Here is a 20,440-nt window from a genome sequence, read left to right as displayed (position 1 = left end):
AAAACAGAAAGAAAGCACCAATCTCTTTGAAGAGAGTTTGAGTAACCATTGTTCTACCGACACTATATCGTTGTTAACGCCGCTCTGAGTGAACACGTGTTTAGTTAATGATTGGTCGCAGGTTACATAACGCTGTACCTAAAGGAGGTCAGTCTCTGAGAGTCTGCTTATTCAGTCGGTCAGCAGAATTGTACATCTTATCTTAAATGTACTCTGCATCAACTTCCCTGCACATACCATTGTCTCTGAAAGTATCTCATATGTTTGTGCTGTGGATTTTCAACACAGCAGCAGAATAACCCGCAACATCCTGTTATAAATAAGGGTTATTTTAAAATGGATGTCAGCCTTTTCATTTTGCATGAAAAAAAAGGAATAGCTCTTTTAAAAATTGTTACGATTTGGTAGAAAGGTACTTATATTTAGCACACACAAACACCAGAGGACATGCCAAATCACTACAGTAGATAAAGTTGATTTATATTGTTCAATATGATCACAATAAATTGATCTTGCTGTTGCTCTTATTTTCTTGTCTAAATTCCTGACAAAATCCCTGAGCTTACTGGCCTCATAAAACCTGTTGTCATGGGTACAAACTTTTATGGTCAATAAATTCATCATTGAATAAGTTAATCGTAGCATCTATATTGTATATATTTTTTATGCTTTAACTGCTAATGCATGCGGTTGTATTATTCACTCATCCTGAAATAACTTTAAATAAGCTTGGACATATCTAGGCCTTAAAGTCACTCCACACACTTCTCCAAGTATGCAAAAATCAACTGCACTTCCACATTTCTGAGGCTTCTTTAAAAATATTAAATCAGGCTTTTATTCTGACATCAGATTGAATATTCTTATATGTTTAATTGTCACATATACTTCGAAACGTGCAAAGTAAATGAAGGACTGCGGTATTGTTTGTCCCTGCTGTACATGTAGATGGAGCAAACTTATTAATAGGAGCAATATCCTGCTGTACTTAATGTTTCAGATACAAACATGTCAGCCAATTTTATCCTAATTATAGATGTTAACCAAGGGAGAAATGAAATTGCTTTACGGAAATGGAATTGGTTTAATCTCTTTAATCTGTATTAATTTGTAGATTATTCAACCAACATCCACAGGAAATTGGTTTTCCAAAAGGCGACATTCTCTCTTGCAATCAGGAAATTGAACTAAAATAATGCTGAAATTATGAGGCTTCAGACATCATTATTTTGTAAATCTGTGCGATGACCCAAATTTCTTTGTTTCAGAATAAAAGAACATTGACTTAGTCAAACAAGTTGAGTGCAGAAGGCGAACGCGTCAATGTCACACTTACAGTTCTGTTTCTGTTCTGGACTGGTCGCTGGACTGGCCGCTGTTGTTGGAGTGCTGAATCCCAGAGGAAGAAGCCTCACTTCTGTTGCTGCTCAGGCTCTCGTTCCTGTCTGTCACGGTAGCTTTAGTGAGAGCACCCGCTGTGCCAGACTCACCCTGCCTGGGCACACAGCTGCAGAGAGTGCGCAGTTCTTTATAAAAAGCATTAAACCTCTGTGGGGTCAGCCAAGGGCATCCCAGCAGATTCTTAAAAACTGTGCGGAACTCGGGGCTCCGACAGTAGATGATGGGGTTCAGGCCGGAGTTCACGTAGCCCAGCCAGTTTAACAGGCGGAACTCCCACTCCGAGGGCACCTCCCTGTCAAAGACGTTGATGATGTTGGCCACGAAGAAGGGCAGCCAGCATAGGGTGAAGGTGCCCATGATGATGCCCAAGGTCTTCAGGGCTTTGTGTTCCTTGACCAGCATCAGCCGCGACGGCCTCCGCCTGCTGCCCTTCCGGCGTGCCACGCCGTTCCTGTTGCTGCCGCAGTTGCATGTGCCCAGCGGGCACACAGAAGGCAGGATGCTGGTGAGGTGCTGGCCGAGTTGCGAGGACGGGCAGTCGCCCTGGAAACGCTGGCGGTCCTTGTCGATCATCTGCACCTGCCGCGTGGCAATCAGGAACACCTTGGCGTAGACGAAGATCATGATGAGCAGCGGCACGTAGAAGGACACCACTGAGGAGGTGATGGCGAAGGTGCGGTTGGTCACAAAGTCGCAGCACGCCGTGTTGTTGTAGCACTTGACCGCCTCGGGGAAGTCGTCTGCCCGCCAGTACTGGTTCATGATGGGTACAAAGGAGATGAGCGCAGACACGGCCCACACCAGGCAGACGATGAGCCGCGCCCGCAGCTTGTTAATCAACACCTTGTGCCGCAGCGGCCGAGTGATGGCAAGGTAGCGGTCCACAGCGATCACGCACAGCGTCTCGATGCTGGCCGTCACGCAGAGCACATCCAGGGACGTCCAAAGCTCGCAGAGGGTGTCGCCCAGCTTCCAGTCGCCTGTCACCACGATGGTGGCTCCCAGCGGCACAACCAGCACGCCCATGATGAGGTCGGCGCAGGCCAGCGACATGATGAAGATGTTGGTTATGGTCTGGAGCTGCGACGTGCGTGCGATGGCGATGATGACTAGCAGGTTGCCCACCACGATTGTGAGGATGATGAGCGCCAGGACAGGGTAGGTCCAGAAGTCGGCCGCCGGGTGGTAGGGCTCGGTCCTGTTGGGGCCCAGCAGGACCGCGCCGACGCTGCTGTGGTTGTTGATGAATGGGTCTGAGGTGGCAGCGATGCTCATGTTGTTGTCGTAGTCCATGGTTACTCAGGGCCGTGTTGAGCGTGGTTCAGCAGAGTCAAAGATACTTGGCTATGTGTCCCATTCCATAATTTGCATTATATTTCGCGGGGAGGGGAAGTAATAAGTCAAACCTATTACAAAAATAAGGTATTCGTTCTGCTGAAATACTTTTTACCAGTACCTCAAATGATTGAAGCCCTACTAGTGTACTCGGACCCCATCAGTACCTCATGTCTACCTTTTCCTTTAGCTTCCAGAGTAGCCAGCGAGGCGTACGCGAGGATCCATTGAGGTCTGAGGAGGACATGCCTACTTGACAGATACATCCAAAAAATCGAGAGTACTTGTTGAACAAAATAAAGTGCAGTTTGAGTTTGTTTTTGAAATCCAAGAGAAAATGTAAAACAAAAGAAACATGGGAAGAGGAAGACAAATGTCAGGAAACTCCAATGTTGTTCAACAAGGTCCTCTGGGATTAAAGTAATGCCACAGCTGGAAACATGCTACACTGCCACTGCTGCAAGATCTACAGTGTACCCAGGCTGTTACCCACTCCTTTCTCTCTCTCCTCCCTCTGTCCTTCTGTCTCTCGCTCACTCTTACCCACTCCCTCTCCCTCTCTCTCTGTCCCCCTCTCACTCTCTCTCTCTCTCTCTCTCTCTCTCTCTCCTCCCTCTGTCCTCCTGTCTCTCGCTCACTCTTACCCACTCCCTCTCTCTCTCTCTCTCTCTCTCTCTCTCTCTCTCTCTCTCTCTCTCTCTCTCTCTCTCTCTCTCTCTCTCTCTCTCTCTCTCTCTCTCTCTCTCTCTCTCTCTCTCTCTCTCTCTCTCTCTCTCTCTCTCTCTCTCTCTCTCTCTCTCTCTATGCCGCTCACGCACCCTCTCTCTTGATCTCTCGATGTCTTTCACCAACTCTAGCCACTCTCTTTCTCTCTCTCAATAAATGTCTCTCACCCAATCTCTCTCTGTCTCTTGCTCACTCTGACAGAGCTGTAGCCTACATGCTGGTAGTCTCAAGCTTGTGTTGGCTCTAATCACACCCAGGCTGATGGGGAGGGGCTATGAAATGTGCTTGTGTGCTGAAGCCATACAGGGGAAAAAATACCCCAATACCGGCCCTCATGCAGACCTGCACACGCATTAGGCAGGCAGCACATAGGCATTACTGCCATGCCACTATTAAGCCCTTACTGTTCCCTTCTGTTGATGTTCTCGTTTTTCTGGGACCTCTCAAGGCTTGAGCTATTAGTACACACACACACACACACACACACACACACACACACACACACACACACACACACACACACACACACACACACACACACACACACACACACACACACAAAGTAGAGTGCTAAGTGCATTTGGAATGCCGGTCTTCAGCTTGTTAAATTCACGTAACACTGATGAAGATATTTAATTATATATCATTCTAGAACAATAATCATAAATGTACATTAGTGCTTAATAGTGTTACCATTCAATTGAAAAAATATAATTAAAAAATATTAACATTGCAGGTCTTAAGAGAAGTGTGATTTTGTCACACAGTCAAGTCAAGTCACTTTTATTTATATAGCACATTTAAAAACAACAGGAGTCGACCCAAAGCACTTTACATTTGCAGAAATCAGGGTTGGGCAGGACAGTTGTTGAAAGGGGCCCAGGGGTATACAGGTCTTGACTAAAAAAGAATTGCATAAAATAAGTAGAAAATAAGTAGAAAGAGAGCAATAAAAATAGTAAGAACAGGTTTAAGGGTGTTAAGGGTTGTTAAAAGCAAGAGTGAAAAGGTTTGTCTTTAAATTAGACAGTCAGTAAAGTAAACAAAAAAAACAGAAATCCTATTTCTGCTTGCTGTTTTGTGTCCGGGCATAATGATTTTGTTATAAACATGGTGTGATAAGGCCTCTACAACATCATGATTCTGTAGACATTAGAAAACATCCACACTACGACACAACGTGACATAGGACTATTTCCTCTGCTATGGCAGATCAGTGTTTGCCTGCATCTCTCTCCTTTGTTTCGTGAACCACTAAATGACATCTCTAAAACAAATATAAAACTAATATATAATATAATAGAAACTAAAACAGCCGTATTGGGGACGAATCTAATTATATTTCAAATGTACTTGTCGTTTACTTAGTCATTTATTTAGGAGCCCCTTGATGTCTCAATCCAGCCTGTTCTCAAACAGGCATTCATTGCTACATCACCCCTAGTGCCCCTATCACCCCTATCGCTCTGAGAAACAGCCTTACGGATGGCTGAATATTCAGAACAAAATGGATGACATTCCTTTTATTCTCAGGAGAAGTTGCAATATTTTACGATAGTTTTGGCAGTGAAATGTTTTTGGATAACAGAGAGAGAGAGAGAGAGAGAGAAATGTGCATTTTATTTGAATAATTATCGTCCCATTAATGTATATGATGTTTCGTAAGTCAGCTAAAGGGAAATGCCAAGATAACTGTTTATTGTCTGCCTGGCTTACCAAGATTACAGACGAGTTGGTTAATTCCCAATTCATCATTAGCTGCGTCTCCATCCCCCTGATTTTATGCGAATTTTGAAGTATCGAATCAGTAAACGCTGATGGAAACACTGAATGAATCCAAATTGTCGCTTATTCAAAGTGAGTGCCAGTGACAACACAATGACAGCAACCTAGAGACACGGGGTCTGCATCGCTAAAGACCTAAGGGCTCTAGCCTGCCCCCAAAGGTCCTGGATCCCAAGGTCACCTGCTAATTGCATCATTTCCTGAAGGGCTAAGACCCCCCATGTTTATAATTTTAGTAGTCTTTTGAAAATCGTGAACCTTTGCCATTTACTTAATTGTTTCTGTTGTCAAGGTCAGAGATCACATGGCTGGCTTTACCCCACTCTCTATTTCTTATTTTTCAGGACGTTATAAAAACATTTTCTTCTCATCTGATAGGATGTTTTGAAAGCCAGAACTTGGACTGGGCGGCTAAAGAGGTTGTTTGTGGACGTCAGACTGGAGATCAGACGGCAGCACGACCATATTGCGAGTAATCCATCCAACAGGTATGCAAACCCATTGACCCCGATCTATGTCCCTCACTAGTGATACCATCATGCCCGGGCTCAGGACTACAGCTGTACCGTACAACGTTCACAGCGCTAGCGTTGCAAAGCCATCAGTGTAATGGTCTTAATACACATAATACTCTGTCAGGGAAATGTTTCTGTCAGCGTTACATTTTCCCTGCGCCCTTGTGGAGCAAACGGACTCTCAGGAGAACAACTTCAGAGCACGACCATTCGTCATGTGAAGATCTGCCACTCCGTAGAGCAGGGCAGGCTTTTTGTCATCGCCGCCACCGCAGAAAGCTTTTCTTTCTCTGAACTAGTGCTCGGCTATGCAGGGGCCCCCCTCTCCAGACTTCTGCCTTCAGCCTGGGTCTCAGGTAGACACCTGGGTTTTGTAAGCTCCCTCCTATAATTCATTGTGCAATCTGTCTCTGGTCAAAGACAACAAGCCAATGTCAGGAGGAGTTCACGTGGCCCCTCGCCGTCTTAGTGTCAATCCAGCCGACCAAGGTTATAAATCTTACCGGTGCTGTGAAACAAAGAGCAGACTGGGAAAGCTTGAGTCACGATTCTAGACCTGTTTCTGCGCAATGATGTTAAAGGAGGCATCTTGAGTTCTAGTGTGTTGTTTCTTACTACAAGGTGCTATATCTTTAAATCATATCTATATGAGCACTGGTATTCGGTCTCTTTCATTGGCTTTGCAGTTTCTTAGCAAATTACGGCATAATACAAAAATAAAACCCATAGAAAGCATTCACCTTTCTCACTTGTATTCTTAGTGGGATTTTGGGATCACTGTGACTTTTCAGGGTTTTCTCAGGGATACAAAATCACTCTTGTAAGCTTGATGGTGCACAGGAAACCCGCCATTTGGTGTAGATGATAATCTACAGGGGAGATGGCTACCAACAGTGCTCTGACATGTCAGAATACTTAACTTGCAGCATTAGAAAAACATTGTGTGCCTATATATAGATATGTATTTGCATTTAAATAATGCTCCTTTTTCCAGTTTTGCAGATGATACTGTATTAGTGTGGAATGTAGAACAGACAGAATATGCTCTCTGGGGAGGACAGAGAGTCTAACACAAGGCAACACATGATTGAGTATCCCACCAAAGTGAAAAGTAGCTTAGCAGGGAATGGTGTTTTTATATATGGAGGTAGCATAGCTTGCAGAGCATTAGATCCGTGGACAGTTCTAATGCTGTATGAGATTACGCAGGCGGCTAAGTCCCGGCTAAGAGGAGGGTGTTTTCTGAGACCAAGTGGTTTAGTATTCAACAAACATCACCTTGTAGGGGGGGGAAATCACTCTCATTACCATTTGAGTGGAGCCACATGCTGGGGCTTGCAGTACCGTTCCGCCCAAGATCCAAGCCACGCCAAGGGACCGAGATGGTGCCTGCACCCAACCTGGGGCTCTGAGACTCTGGCTGAAGAGGTGTGGGTCAAGGTGCAATCCAATCACAACAGAGGGTGCAAACCAAAAACTGAACATATTGCAGTTTTTTTTTCATGTTAACTCCCGGTGAAACGGCCCCAGGATCATTGATATTGAAGATGCCTTTATTGCAGCTAATCATCCATCTTTTCAGTCACTTTGCTTTAAGACCGCTTATCCAAGTTGAGTGGATCCAATTATTTTTCTTAATTATGGTTTGAATTGGCTTCCATTCCCTCACCTGAGATCTTGATTTGAATTAGTTTGCAGCTTTTGAAATCAGGTATTTCATCCTTGCTTTGGTAATCGTTTGCCTGCATGTGCACTGAAAGATGTACCTGCCGCTTATATAAGGTTGAAGGAAAAAGAAAGGTAACAATATTGCTACGACAACAATTTCACTTTTATGATGAATAAAACTTCTAACGACAGCAGTTACCTAAAGACCAGTAAGGAGAAAGTTCAGTGTCCACTTCCAAAAATCCTGGTATACTAGCCAAGCAATGCCTTCTATGATTATGATGTCCAAGAAACACACCGGCTGTTTCTGTTTGGCTGACAACTGGACGTAACCAAGGACCCAATTTGGCTCCTCTGATCCCCTATCACGTCTTCTATTGGGATTATTACTAACATCAAAGAAACCTGAGCCCTCCTCCCGTCCAACCGTAAAGCATCTTAATGGGTTTTATTATTAGAGATAGAGAAGCCGCAGAGACATGCAAAATAAAGAAATAGAGAAATCTGCAATCATAGTTTTCAAAGAACTGTCTTCCACAGTCGAGCCACACATGTCGGTCGACGCTGGCTCCAGATCCTTAAGAGACTCTCTCCTCTTCCAGATCAGTGTCACATGGAGCAAGGTGGTTGTGGGAGGTGGGGGGGGGGGGGGGGGGGGGGGTCTGGCGCCAACAGCCAGAGGGAGAAGGAGAGCGGGAGCTGAACAGAGTGGACAGCTTGCAGCTTTGGCTTGTCATTCGGCCCCCGGGGACGGGTCATTAGAGCAGTTGTCAGCATCGCACCGGCCCTTTTCTGTAAACGGGACTGGGATGATATTCATCTATATGTTCCCTCCGTATCACCATGGCACCCACACGGATGATCTTAGCACGTCGCTTGAGGTCAGGGCAGAGGGTCGGAGATGACGTCGAGAAACGTTCACAATGGCTACGATCAGTGGTAGAGTGAGCAGCTGCAGCTACAGGGTAAGCTCAGGGAAGCGAACAGAGAGGTAAGTGGGGATTCTTCACAGAACACATTAGCAAAACAGGGGCATGGTAATTACCACTTACTGGCATGTTCAAGTTATTTCCTTGGAAAATGTGCCTCAGGAGGTCATTTCTTCCATTTAGTAATTAAAAGAAGGATTAACAACCGCTTTAATCAATGTGAGTTATGCTTTACACAAAATGTGCATACACACACACTTCTATTTCAAACATAGAAAATTGCAGATTAGGTTATTGTTTACAACTCCAAGACTAGTTTGGACAGATTCTATGCACAACTATGAACAACAAAGATTGTGAGGTGTAAGATGGCAAGATATAGGTATTGTGAGGAATCGTCTATTAAGCGATCCAATCGTGTCTCCCCAGAGAGAGAGTCACCCTTTCAGCCGTCACAACGTGACATGAACATGTGTCCTTTGATAATGAAGTAGGAGGTCGCTCCGAAATTATTATAGGAGATCTGAAAGATATTAAAGGTCCCATGACATGCCACCAGGTGTGGTGTGATTAGCCGTTACAAGCCGTTTTGAAATCTTATGACATCACAGGTGGGCATGTCCACCTAGATGTGTGACGGATAGATAAACGAAGAGTTCAGATGCAAAAGCCTCTAAACGCCACCTCGGTCAAAAATGAGATAAATACATTGGGTGAATGCTCCTCACGTAGTATATGTTAATCAAATAAGTTTGTGTCAAAACCCGCTATATACCACTCTTTTCCTGGTCTGAAATCTCCATTTGTAGGCAAAAACCTCTAAACACCACTTCCGTTTGTCAACAAAAGCCTCTACGTTCTTAGATTTGGATTTGGATTTTGATGGTCATAGATTTTGACGAAATGGACGAACCTGTCAGCTTTCAGCTAACGGCCGAAAAAAACTGCGAAACTACGGATGAAAAAAAAAAAAATCTACCACCTATTTTTATATTATAATTTAATATATTTTTGTAGGCTATACTGCAGGTATTTTGAATGTATTTAACTTCTGTTATTGCTAAAATAAATGTGTTGACATTTTGTGCCATTGAAGTTATGCTTTGTGACTGTTTCTTTATTATTATTATTATACATTGGGGCCTTCTGCCTTTGTTTAGTGACTGCAGAGAAATGGGTTAGGACTAGTTTATGACTGCAGGACTCATCCGAAAATTAGTATGGAACATGTATATCGATAATATGGATGTTCTACTACACGACCCCCACCCCCCCATCCACACACACCAAACCCCCTTAGAAATGTTTACTTTCTTGTTGATTGTGTAAGCTTTCACCATTTTCAGTGTTTTTGATGCATCTTAAGTGATTTTACTACCAAAGAAGTGGATTTGGAGGTTCTTGCCAAAAAGGACCTGTGGAGTTAGCTGGTTTTTGATGCAAAAGAGAATTTAATTTGGTCAAAGAAACAAAAAGAAAAAAGTTACATTTTTGAAAAAAAAAAAATATTCATTAACTAATAACCTTATGATTGCCTTTAAAATAAAATGACAGAACTTGAACATAGAAGCCTGATACTGTGAACCATCACCCGCATCTGATTGGTTTTTAAATATGTAGTTTCAAGTCTGAGATAGTTATCTAAATGTACAAAAGGACATGGGACTACATCCCCGGTAGTAACTGAAAGTTTGGGCTTTAGCTCAGCAGAATATGTATTTTATCAATCATGATGTAAAAAAAAGCGTATATATTCAGGGATTCTTATAATTTAGGGAAATATTATATTTATATTGATTTATTTATTTTTTATTTGACGGTTTGACCTGTTGGTTAATCTCTTTGCCACCAACAAACAAAATGATTAAATGCACACATGTTAATTTTGAGCTGGCTTAAAATCAAGAAGTCAAACAGCCCATCTTCGTTGCATTCGTCCCCAAACTTCTGAACCTCGCCTGAACCCTGCTCTCCTAATCTGAGAACATGTGTGCAGCATTCCTTCATATCTGTAAATCTCACACACACACACACACACACACACACACACACACACACACACACACACACACACACACACACACACACACACACACACACACACACACACACACACACACACACACACACACACACACACACACGCACATACAGCAACACACAAATACAAAAGTACACTTTAGCACGGATGCAAACTCTCAGGGGCCGACAGTGTCTAAAGAAGTGATGAGAAACGTTTCCCATTGGTGTTTGAATGCCATTCATGGAGACACAAAGCCAAGCACATTCAGGAAGGAACTTCTATGGAAATGCCAAAGACAGATTGCAGAGTAGAGGACGCCAATAACAGCGACCTGGCTCTCCCTCATCTCATCAGAGAGAGAGAGAAACCGAGAGAGAGACATAATGATAGAGAGATGATTATCTCTCTCTCTCACGCTCAGCACTCTGGCTCTGGCTGGATCGGACGGGCACGGTCTGTCCCTACTTGCCATGGATGGGGACGGGTTTATCAACTCATTTCAGGGGATGGTTGTAATAATTGCCCATCTCTACGTTGTCAAGCTCATTATGACAGATAAGGTGACCCTGAATGATTGGCTGGGAGCCAAAGCGAAGAGCCCTGTATCTCCGACTGTCTATTGGTTCATTATCAGCTCTGCCAGACTTTCACACCCCAGCAGCATCCCTGCATCGCTCATGATTATAACGACAACTGAAACACGCCCGTCCTTGCTGCCCGACCACGTGCACACTGATCTGAAATCGGCTTGAGCAACCGGTTGATCTAGCAATCAATAAATGGCAAACAGTACCATCGCAAAATAATCATGTGACAGGATCATTTTGGAGAGAAATGCTTGAGTTGTATGCGGTAAGAAGCCCACGGTTCAATATTCAGTATTCTAGCAACTAGTTACTGATCGGGAATCTCTTGTTGGATTGAAGGGAATCTTCTTCTGCAGAATTGCCCGCTTTATCTCCAGAGAGGTTCTTGCCAGTCCTCTGTGTACATTTGATCCCATTTAACTTTCACCATAACCCTTTAAAGGTCCCATGACATGAAAATCTCAATTTATGAGGTTTTCTAACATAAATATGAGTTCCCCTAGCCTGCCTATGGTCCCCCAGTGGCTAAAACTTGCGTTTGGTGTAAAACGAGCACTAGCTGTTCTGCTCGCCTTTGAAAAAACGGAGGCTCAAGCGCGCTGATTTGGAAATCTGTGCTCATGACGTCATGAGGAATCTCAGCTCCTCCCCTTACTCTGCCTGGCCCGCCCAGAGACGTTGGCCCGCCAATGAGACTCGACCGTGCGAGCGCCACATGTGTGTGTGTGAATACACACACTGTAACGCAAGTGTTTCTTGTCGGTTCTTTGACGTGTCTTGTATTTCCACAACGAGACTGTCGTGGGGGTTATCTAAGCCATGGTTGAGAAGGAATTGGGGGAAAGGAACTTTGGTTTGACTCGCTGAAGTACATGAACTGCGACATGCTGCTGGTTGCCGCGAGGCACCATCGCCCGGCAGCGGGCAGCCGGCCGCAGGCAGCGCGCGGTTCAGTCGACTTCAGGTTGATGTGAAAGTGGAAGAACCAGAGACGTCGCAGAACCCGACAAAGTCATTTGTGATTCATAATATCGTCTGGAGGCGCACACAATATGTTATATGATATAGATATCTATGTATTATATGATATTATTTAGATATAGAGCTCCAGGACTGTAACGCAAGTGTTGTACACTTCCTTGTTATTTGGATAACCGTTCTGCTGTTGGTGTGATGGCTCATAACACGTCGGACTCTCGTCTCTGGTATTTCTACAACGAGACTCGTATTGGGGGTTATCTCAGCCAAGGTTGAGAATGAATTGGGGGGAAGGAACTTTGGCTTTGACTCCCTCAAGAACATGAACCACGACAAGGAGGAGAAAGGGATCTTTGCCGGGCAGCGCTTATGCACCTCCGCCTCCGGCGGTGGTCCCTCAGCGGGGCTCAAGCGGGAGACATTCGCCGCCAACAATCCCTTTCTCCTCCATGTCGTGGTTCATGTTCTTGAGGGAGTCAAAGCCAAAGTTCCTTCCCCCCAATTCATTCTCAACCATGGCTCAGATAACCCCCACGACAGTCTCGTTGTGGAAATACAAGACACGTCAAAGAACCGACAAGAAACACTTGCGTTACAGTGTGTGTATTCACACACACACATGTGGCGCTCAGTGTGAGCGCCACGTTACAGTGTGTGTATTCACATTGATGTGGACGTTGAAGAACCAGGAACGTCGGAGAACCCAACGCGGTCGTTTGAGATTCATAATATCGGCTCACACAGCTTTTGGCCGTGATAATATATATTATATGATATAGATATGTGTAGGCTATATGATAATATTTAGATATAGAGCTCCAGGACTCCCGTGTGTTCTAGAATATTTACAGAACACGGCTAAAGGCTGTGTGCGGCTCGCCATTGCGATACATCCACTGTAAACAGAGCGCATGGTGGCTGCAAGCTGCTCAGGGCCACACCCCCACCCTCCTCCTTGACACGCCCACCGAAACAGCGCATTTGGGGGAAGCTCAATGTGCGACTGGCTCGGAGTGGCTGTAACTCTGCACCACGGCTGAATTTAGGGAACGTCTTTGAATTCTGTGTTAGTTGCCCACTAATACCTATATTAAAGAATACATAAAATAGCATGTCATGGGACCTTTAAGGCTGCTGATTTTCCGGAGCGCCAAAGCAATTTCCCTTTATCCGCAGCCCTCCAGTGTTCCACCAAAGTGTGCTCGATTGATTGTGTTTTCGAGGCATACCTTGTTGTTTCTTATTTATCGTACAATATTATCTCTTAGTTGTAGTCTCTCATACTCGTAAACCTCCACATGACCTCAAAACCCGTTAAACCCCGGGATTTATTTCTGAATGCAGCAAAAATGTGCTGATTTGGAGATAAAGCTTTCAAAGAAATTCAAACATCCTATTAACATGACTCCCATCCTAAGAGACGTGATAAGAGTGTGTGCACTGGTAACGCACGCTTACATTGTGGATATTACTTATTACTTACTCATTTTGTATTTCTTGATAATTCTCTCTCTCTCTCTCTCTCTCTCTCTCTCTCTCTCTCTCTCTCTCTCTCTCTCTCTCTCTCTCTCTCTCTCTCTCTCTCTCTCTCTCTCTCTCTCTCTCTCTCTCTCTCTCTCTCTCTCTCTCTCTCTCTCTCTCTCTCTCTCTCTCTCTCTCTCTCTCTCTCTCTCTCTCTCTCTCTCTCTCTCTCTCTCTCTCTCTCTCTCTCTCTCTCTCTCTCTCTCTCTCTCTCTCTCTCTCTCTCTCATTGTTTCGGTCGGGGGACTGAATGCCAGCCAGTCCCTCCACTGACTGGCCGATCCCCGGAGACTCGGGAGATAACGAGAGGAGGAATGGGGCTGCAGAGACTGGCAGGAATCTGCCATCTTTTGTTCCTAAATACTTCTGCAGCACGCAAGTCCCTTGACACGTTCACCTCAGCCTCGGCTGCTCGCCACCAGGGAGATCAGAGCGGACAGTAAAAACACGACGGCCACGCTCAACCTCGCCCCCGCTTGCAAGAATCCGGCCCGGCCAGTTTACGCTCTGAGATAAAAAAACCCGGGCAGACAGAGGCATCAAAAGTCTAAAGTAAAGAATGCAGGACAATGGTCTGAAGCTGAAATAGCTGGGTGGGTGGGGAGACAGCAGAGCCACAAGGACAGAGAGATAGGGGAACTGGGGGACATGGGAGAAGTTACAGAGATGGCTTGTACACATGGGTGGACGAGGGGAGATAGCATCGCGGCAGCCAGCTTCCCTCCCTGGAACATGCTCCCTCTGCTAATGGTTTTAGGCAGGCGGCGAGCTCCAACCTGTTCCCCTGACTTCAGAAATAGAAACAGACCGGTGCCTGTGTTTTTGTTTTCCTTTTCTGCAATGCATGCGGGTGGCCGTCCTGAACCCGAGTGCAAATAGAAAAATGTTGAACCCTTGTCATTATGTGGAAAATAAGAGTCTTAACACAACACGCCGTCCCTCCACGGACATAACGACGCTCCCGACTTGTCCTCAAAGTAATGGGCAAAATTAAAATGATGCTGTGATTTCCTGAAAATTGCATAAAGAGAGGCGGGGAACCACTTACTGTGTAATAGCTTTCCTGTTGCCATGGGGAGGAAGGACACATTCAGCACTCACCGGTTCAGTGTTTATACTTGTTTCACTCAAAGTCAAAGACTTTTCATTGGCGAAACAAAAGTGAGTAAATTTTTATCCATTGTCAGTTGGACCCAAACACCGCCCAAGGCTAGGCGATTGGTAAGCTATAGGGTTACCCTGTGTGGATGCATGTCTGGTGCAAGTGACAGTAGCACAGAGTCCTAATAGAATTACAAGTCACTGAGACTTTGTTTGCCCTTCCAATTACCAGCCTATCAGCCGCAGACTAATAACAATGCAATCTGGTGGCTGTGATTACCTCATCGTGTTCGCTCTGTTACTGTTCAAGCTCTCACAAATACATCAGCTGTTGGCGCGGTCGATGTCGGCCAAGGCAGTGATTGCAATCTGATCATCCGTAATAAGCCCCTGCACAGGCCATTGATATCTCACAGCAATCCAGAGCAACTCGATACACCAGCCACATTCATCCCTAGATATGGAGTATTATTACACTGTGTTTGTAAATCTGCCTGTAATCATGAAATCACAGAAAGACACAGATCTGACCCTTTCTGCGGGGGTCAGATCCAGGCCTGGATCTGACCGGGCCTGGGTCTGATAGGCCCTGATCTGACCGGGCCTGGGTCTGACAGACCTCGCCCAGTGGCAGGGAAAGAATGGGCCCCTTATGTGCCTAAAAACTAGCTCAAGACGCTAAATAGTGGAGCCGGACTAAATTAGCTATTTACTGATGTGAGGATGGGATAGAGCGATGGGTGGGGTCCGGGGGGGGGGGGGGTCCACCGGTACCAAGACTTCCTGTGAATCACATGCTTATCATGCAAGTCAACTGCACGAGCATAGGAAAACTAATTAACTAACTAACTTTTCTTTGTGTTTAAAGAATATTGCTTTGATTAAAAGTTACTAATTTACAAGGAAACCTGATATGTTTGTGCCTTTGGCTGTTTCCCATTCCTGTGATGTGGGCCTTGTCCTGTTTCCCGATCCTTGCTGTTGTTATTGGTTCCTTTGCATGCCATGCGTGAATTGTTTTGGTTGCACAATCGGCCTTCAGGAAACAGACCTGGAGGCACAACACATTTACCACAGTGCTGTAGACCAAATGCTCTTAGCCGAGAATAGACTGGTCCACTCACCCCAAGGTGAGTTATGTGTTGAATGAAGCTTTCTCTATCGTTCTACGTTACCGTCTGCTCAAAGAAGAAGCAGCTTTTACACGCATTTAGATGGCTACACAGACAAAGCTAAAAAAAAGTTTTGGACCAGAAGTGATCGGAGCTGTGGGCGGCGGGTGTTTGTGTCTGAGGGATCAGGAGCGCATCCAGCTATTGGTCCTTAGCGGTGAGACTCGCCCGCAGAACCCTTCAAAACGAGGGACAGCCCTGCGGTGAATTAAACAAGCTTCAGCTGTCTCATTAGCCATTGTTCAGGAGCCACTAGCCTTAATAGGCCACCACACACACACGCACATGCATACACACCCATACACACACACATACACACACACACACACACACACACAAACCCAGAATACACACGCATACACACATACATAAACACACACACACACGCACGCACACATACTCACACACACACAAATACATGCATGCACACACCCACACACACACGTACACACACACACACACACACACACATGCATACACACATAGACACACATACGCGCACACCAACATACATTCACACACACACACACACACACACACATATACTAACACACATACTTACACATATCCGAGAATACATATTTACCCATACACTCGCACACGACTGCCTACACACACACACACATACATGCACAAACACATATATAAATATATATATAAAACAAACAGGCACAATATACATACACATACATTATACACATACAACTTTATTGGGGTCTGGTGAGAGGGTGTGCTATGACTTTTCTTTGCGATTGCTTACATACAGAATTTGTCTCAGCCAAATAAGAGAAAATGCTTCTCTATCAAAATGAAACCATTGCAATGACAACCAAACAATCCTTTTTCAAAATTGCATTTTGCAACGAAAAACACATTCAGGGATGTAGCACAGAACTCTGGGACCTATGAAAAAGCAATCTCTGTGGGCCCCCGTCCTCTCTTGATCCATGTGTCTTGCGCATCTTAGAGAAAAATAACTTGGTCAAACATTTGCACACATACACCTTGTCTCACATTCTCAGTAACACCAGGAGTTGGAGAGGGAACTACCTGTGTTTCATGATGTGGTATTCTATTTATTTGCAAGGTCTTTTATTCATTTGATTGATATAATCTGATATGACGAGGCTTTTCTGACCCTGATTTCCCTTTCTTTCTCTGGAAAGACCTGACTATCGTGGTGTCAATTAGCGCTCCAGCATCAGCAGTCACTCCACTCACGATCAGCTGCTTTTCTGTTTTTGGGAATCCTAACGCCAGGGTGGACTAAACCATTTTGAGTATTCTGTAAGGGGTACAGTCACTCAAATGTTTTATTCAGCAAATTCAAAACTTGAATTGGCAACTTACGACATTAATAAAAATAGATTTGTAACCCAGGCTTTTCGAGGGCCATCCCCCCATTGGTACCCAGTCCCACTTTCCCTGCCAGTACGATGCCCATGCACACATGCACCAGATGAACAATTCTTTCACAGCAGCAACAACACACTGATAGCCTGGGAACCAGACGAATCTGCGACCTTATGTGTTATTTGCTCTGGCCCATGCGCCTGGCCCCCCTCCTGAACAGACAGATTCCAGCAGCCGTGCTCCGAGTTCAGACAATCGAGGCTTGAGTGCTGTTGAGGCATCAACCATCATGACTGCCGCTGATTTGTCACCGGTTTCGTTTGCTATGGTTGGTTGTATGTCCATCCAATTGACCTGTCGCAAAGTCAAGCTCCCCGTCGTTACCATGACGAACTCGGACAAACAAACCAGACTAGATAACAAAAACATATGGAAAAATGTCAGCTGAAATTGTAGGCGAAAAAGGATTTAATTTCTTCCAGGATCAATCAAAGGGACTACATTACGCTATGGAGGGGTATATTCAAAACTTTAAAATATATACAGAAGGTAACAGGCTTAAATTCAGCTGGAATTCTGGCATGCCTCACAGTCTGAACCACATTGCACACTTTTTCTTGTCCCGTTGTGGCTTGGGAAAAGGGTGAAATATACCCCATTCTGCAGCCTCTTGGGATACCGACTGTCCGTGTACCCCAAGCACATTGTTTGACCATGTTTCTTTTTTTTTACACAAACAAGATAAATTCACCATTAAATTGTTATATTATGCCTCCTCCCTGTTGTTTTCAATGGAGTTGTCCGAGCCAATGTCCGAGTATAGTTGAGGCTGGAATGTCAATGGCTCATCTGCGATATAAGGGCGGAGCTTAGCGACAGGTCAATTAATTGCAGAGGCTTTTCCTTTTGGACGCCTTGGAAATCAAAAGGAATTGAAGGTTCCAGACCAATACGCATTGTGAGCTGGTCTGGTGTTGCCAGGCTGACTTACACAAAACACTGCAGTCTTTGGGTGAGAGACCTTCATTCAAATCTACCAGCTACAGGCAAGCCCGGCCCCCAGAGACCCCCTGTGAAGATAGGCTCTTGTTCTAGATGGAGACAGAGGCTGATGTTTGGCACAAATTTAACCGTCAATATATGACGGTTGCCAGGATCTGTTTGAGGATGAACAGATGTTGACCTCCAGACTCAAGAGGTTGTCTGGCCGTTCTGTAGCAAATACAAATGCATGTGATGTCATTAGTTTGATTATTTTTCATATACTGTACTGTACTGTTGCCAGTGCAACATCAAAACTGTATCACATGTACTTGACAGCCCTATACCCATTGCTTCACTGAGAAGTATAGACTTAAAATGATTCCCGATCATTTAAAAACATTTCCCGAAACTATTGCTTAAATTTAATACTCTTCACACAAAACACAGCAACAGTTGAAGGTCAAGTTCAGGATTTTTCAACCTGGACCCCCATTCCCGGAAACAAAATCAGTCTAAAAGACAAATGCAGAAATAAGTAGTGAGCTTCGTCCAGTAGTGAGCGAGATCGTTACAGCTGTGCTGTGACGTAATCCTTTGGACAATCACGCTCCAGCCATGTAGGTCCTTTAAAAGTGCTTGTGTCACCACTTGCAGGCTCAGATTGTATTTCATAATTATGTAAAGGATCCCTACAGAGACACAAAGCTTGTTTCTTTACATTTCACTAGATCACGGTCTGTTAGTTGGTGTTTCAAACCAGTCCTTACTCAATGGTGCAGAGGTTTTAATGCTTTGGTCCAAACATTCACTCTCAGTGGGGAAGCAATCGGCAGACACTGGTACGAGATGAACAAAGCTGAACCTAACTAATACAAAGTGTGTTGTTTGAACAGTCTGCCATAGGCAATTTTCTCTCTGAATTTATATTTATCCTGCAGAAGCTCACGCAAACCAAGACCTAATGGGTTTGATTGGTTCCTTAATATCTGAGAAGCCTCAGCAAACATTCTCCTTCTAGCTTGTTTTTCTCAGCCATTTGGAAATTAAAATAAAAGGAAACGTCCTCAAACAACTCTAGAAAGCAAAGTAAAGAAAGGAATCTTTGGAAGCTACCTCTAAGGTTCCAATCACATGAAAGTGTTTTTCTTTTATCTTTTTTTTGGATTCTCCTCTTTCTCCAATCACTGTGTTCTAAGTGTCTCCTTGAATTGGACTCTTCCTTCATCTCTCAGAGGTTGGCCCCTCAGTAACCTTTGGCCAGGCCAGAGCCACGGAAATGGCAGAGGGTGTGTGCCTGAAGAGCTCTGACTGAGTGTTAAGCTGGGTTTAACACTCAGTCAGAGCAAAAGGATACTGGTTCCCAGCACTGGAAATGTGTCCCAAAGTCAACATCTTGACATAGTGGCTGGCATGAAGGGGGTTAAGCTCCTGATCCGCCTTTGCCCCCGTCCGCGTCTTCAGTCGGTGTCATGGGTGATCTGGTTATCTAATGACAACCACGGCAGTCTTCATTATGTGTGGAATGGGCCGATTAATATAAACCATTACAATCAAAAGGATATTTGAGTGGACTCGGGTAAAAAGTAGCCTGTGTTTTAGCATCTGTGTGTGTGTGTGTGTGTGTGTGTGTGTGTGTGTGTGTGTGTGTGTGTGTGTGTGTGTGTGTGTGTGTGTGTGTGTGTGCGTGTGCGTGTGCGTGTGTGTGTGTGTGTGTGTGCGCGTGTGTGTGTGTGTGTGTGTGTGTGTGTGTGTGTGTGTGCGTGTGCGTGTGTGCGTGTGCGTGTGTGTGTGTGTGTCCGCTCCTGTGTGCGTTGTGCGTGTTTCCGCACCAACAATGTGTGCTCGGCAGGCGTTGTGTTCCGGGGGAGCAGGCGGTTCTCTGCAGAGCTCTGCCATTACCCTCCGCAGGGGGTCCATTCCAAACCAGGTAGCCATTGTTTTCCGTCACACACCGGGTAAAAAGGGTGCCATGAGCAGGGCTGAGTCACTTAAAATGTTGGTACAGAGTAAACTCCTTGTTAAATTCTCTGGTCTGCTGTTAGAGTGGCGGCGGCAGCTTTGGCCGGGCTGCTATGTGCTTGGAACAGGAGGTGATGGCCTGCTGTTTGCATAACGAAGCGGTGATTAAATGAAGGCTTTATCGAGTCGGGTAGAAACCTGGCCAACACTGGCAGGGGCAGGCCACCCCCCCCCCCCATGCTGACAACACCTGTTGCTCCGGCATCCTATCACAATAATATGTGAGTATGATGTACGTTATACATCCACTCTCTTTGGATCCTACACATCTTAGTCCAGTGCACTTTAGTCTTTCTGTCTGAGACCTCTTCACATTCACACAACCCACACATTACAGCACATC

General features: G+C 45.0%; 1 protein-coding gene across 1 annotated transcript; it reads right to left on the bottom strand.

The window, feature by feature from the left end:
* Positions 1 to 1,079: 1,079 nt before the first annotated feature.
* On the bottom strand, positions 1,080 to 3,677 carry LOC132459972 (beta-1 adrenergic receptor-like). Its single transcript, XM_060054898.1, has one exon. The coding sequence runs from the start codon at positions 2,692 to 2,694 to the stop codon at positions 1,333 to 1,335; it is 1,362 nt and encodes a 453-aa protein (XP_059910881.1). The 5' UTR covers positions 2,695 to 3,677; the 3' UTR covers positions 1,080 to 1,332.
* Positions 3,678 to 20,440: the final 16,763 nt, after the last annotated feature.

Source organism: Gadus macrocephalus, chromosome 6 (genome assembly GCF_031168955.1).
Source record: "Gadus macrocephalus chromosome 6, ASM3116895v1".
In the NCBI taxonomy this organism is placed as follows: domain Eukaryota; kingdom Metazoa; phylum Chordata; class Actinopteri; order Gadiformes; family Gadidae; genus Gadus; species Gadus macrocephalus.
Note: the sequence above shows the minus strand (reverse complement) of the source record. Positions and strands in the feature narration are given on the sequence as shown.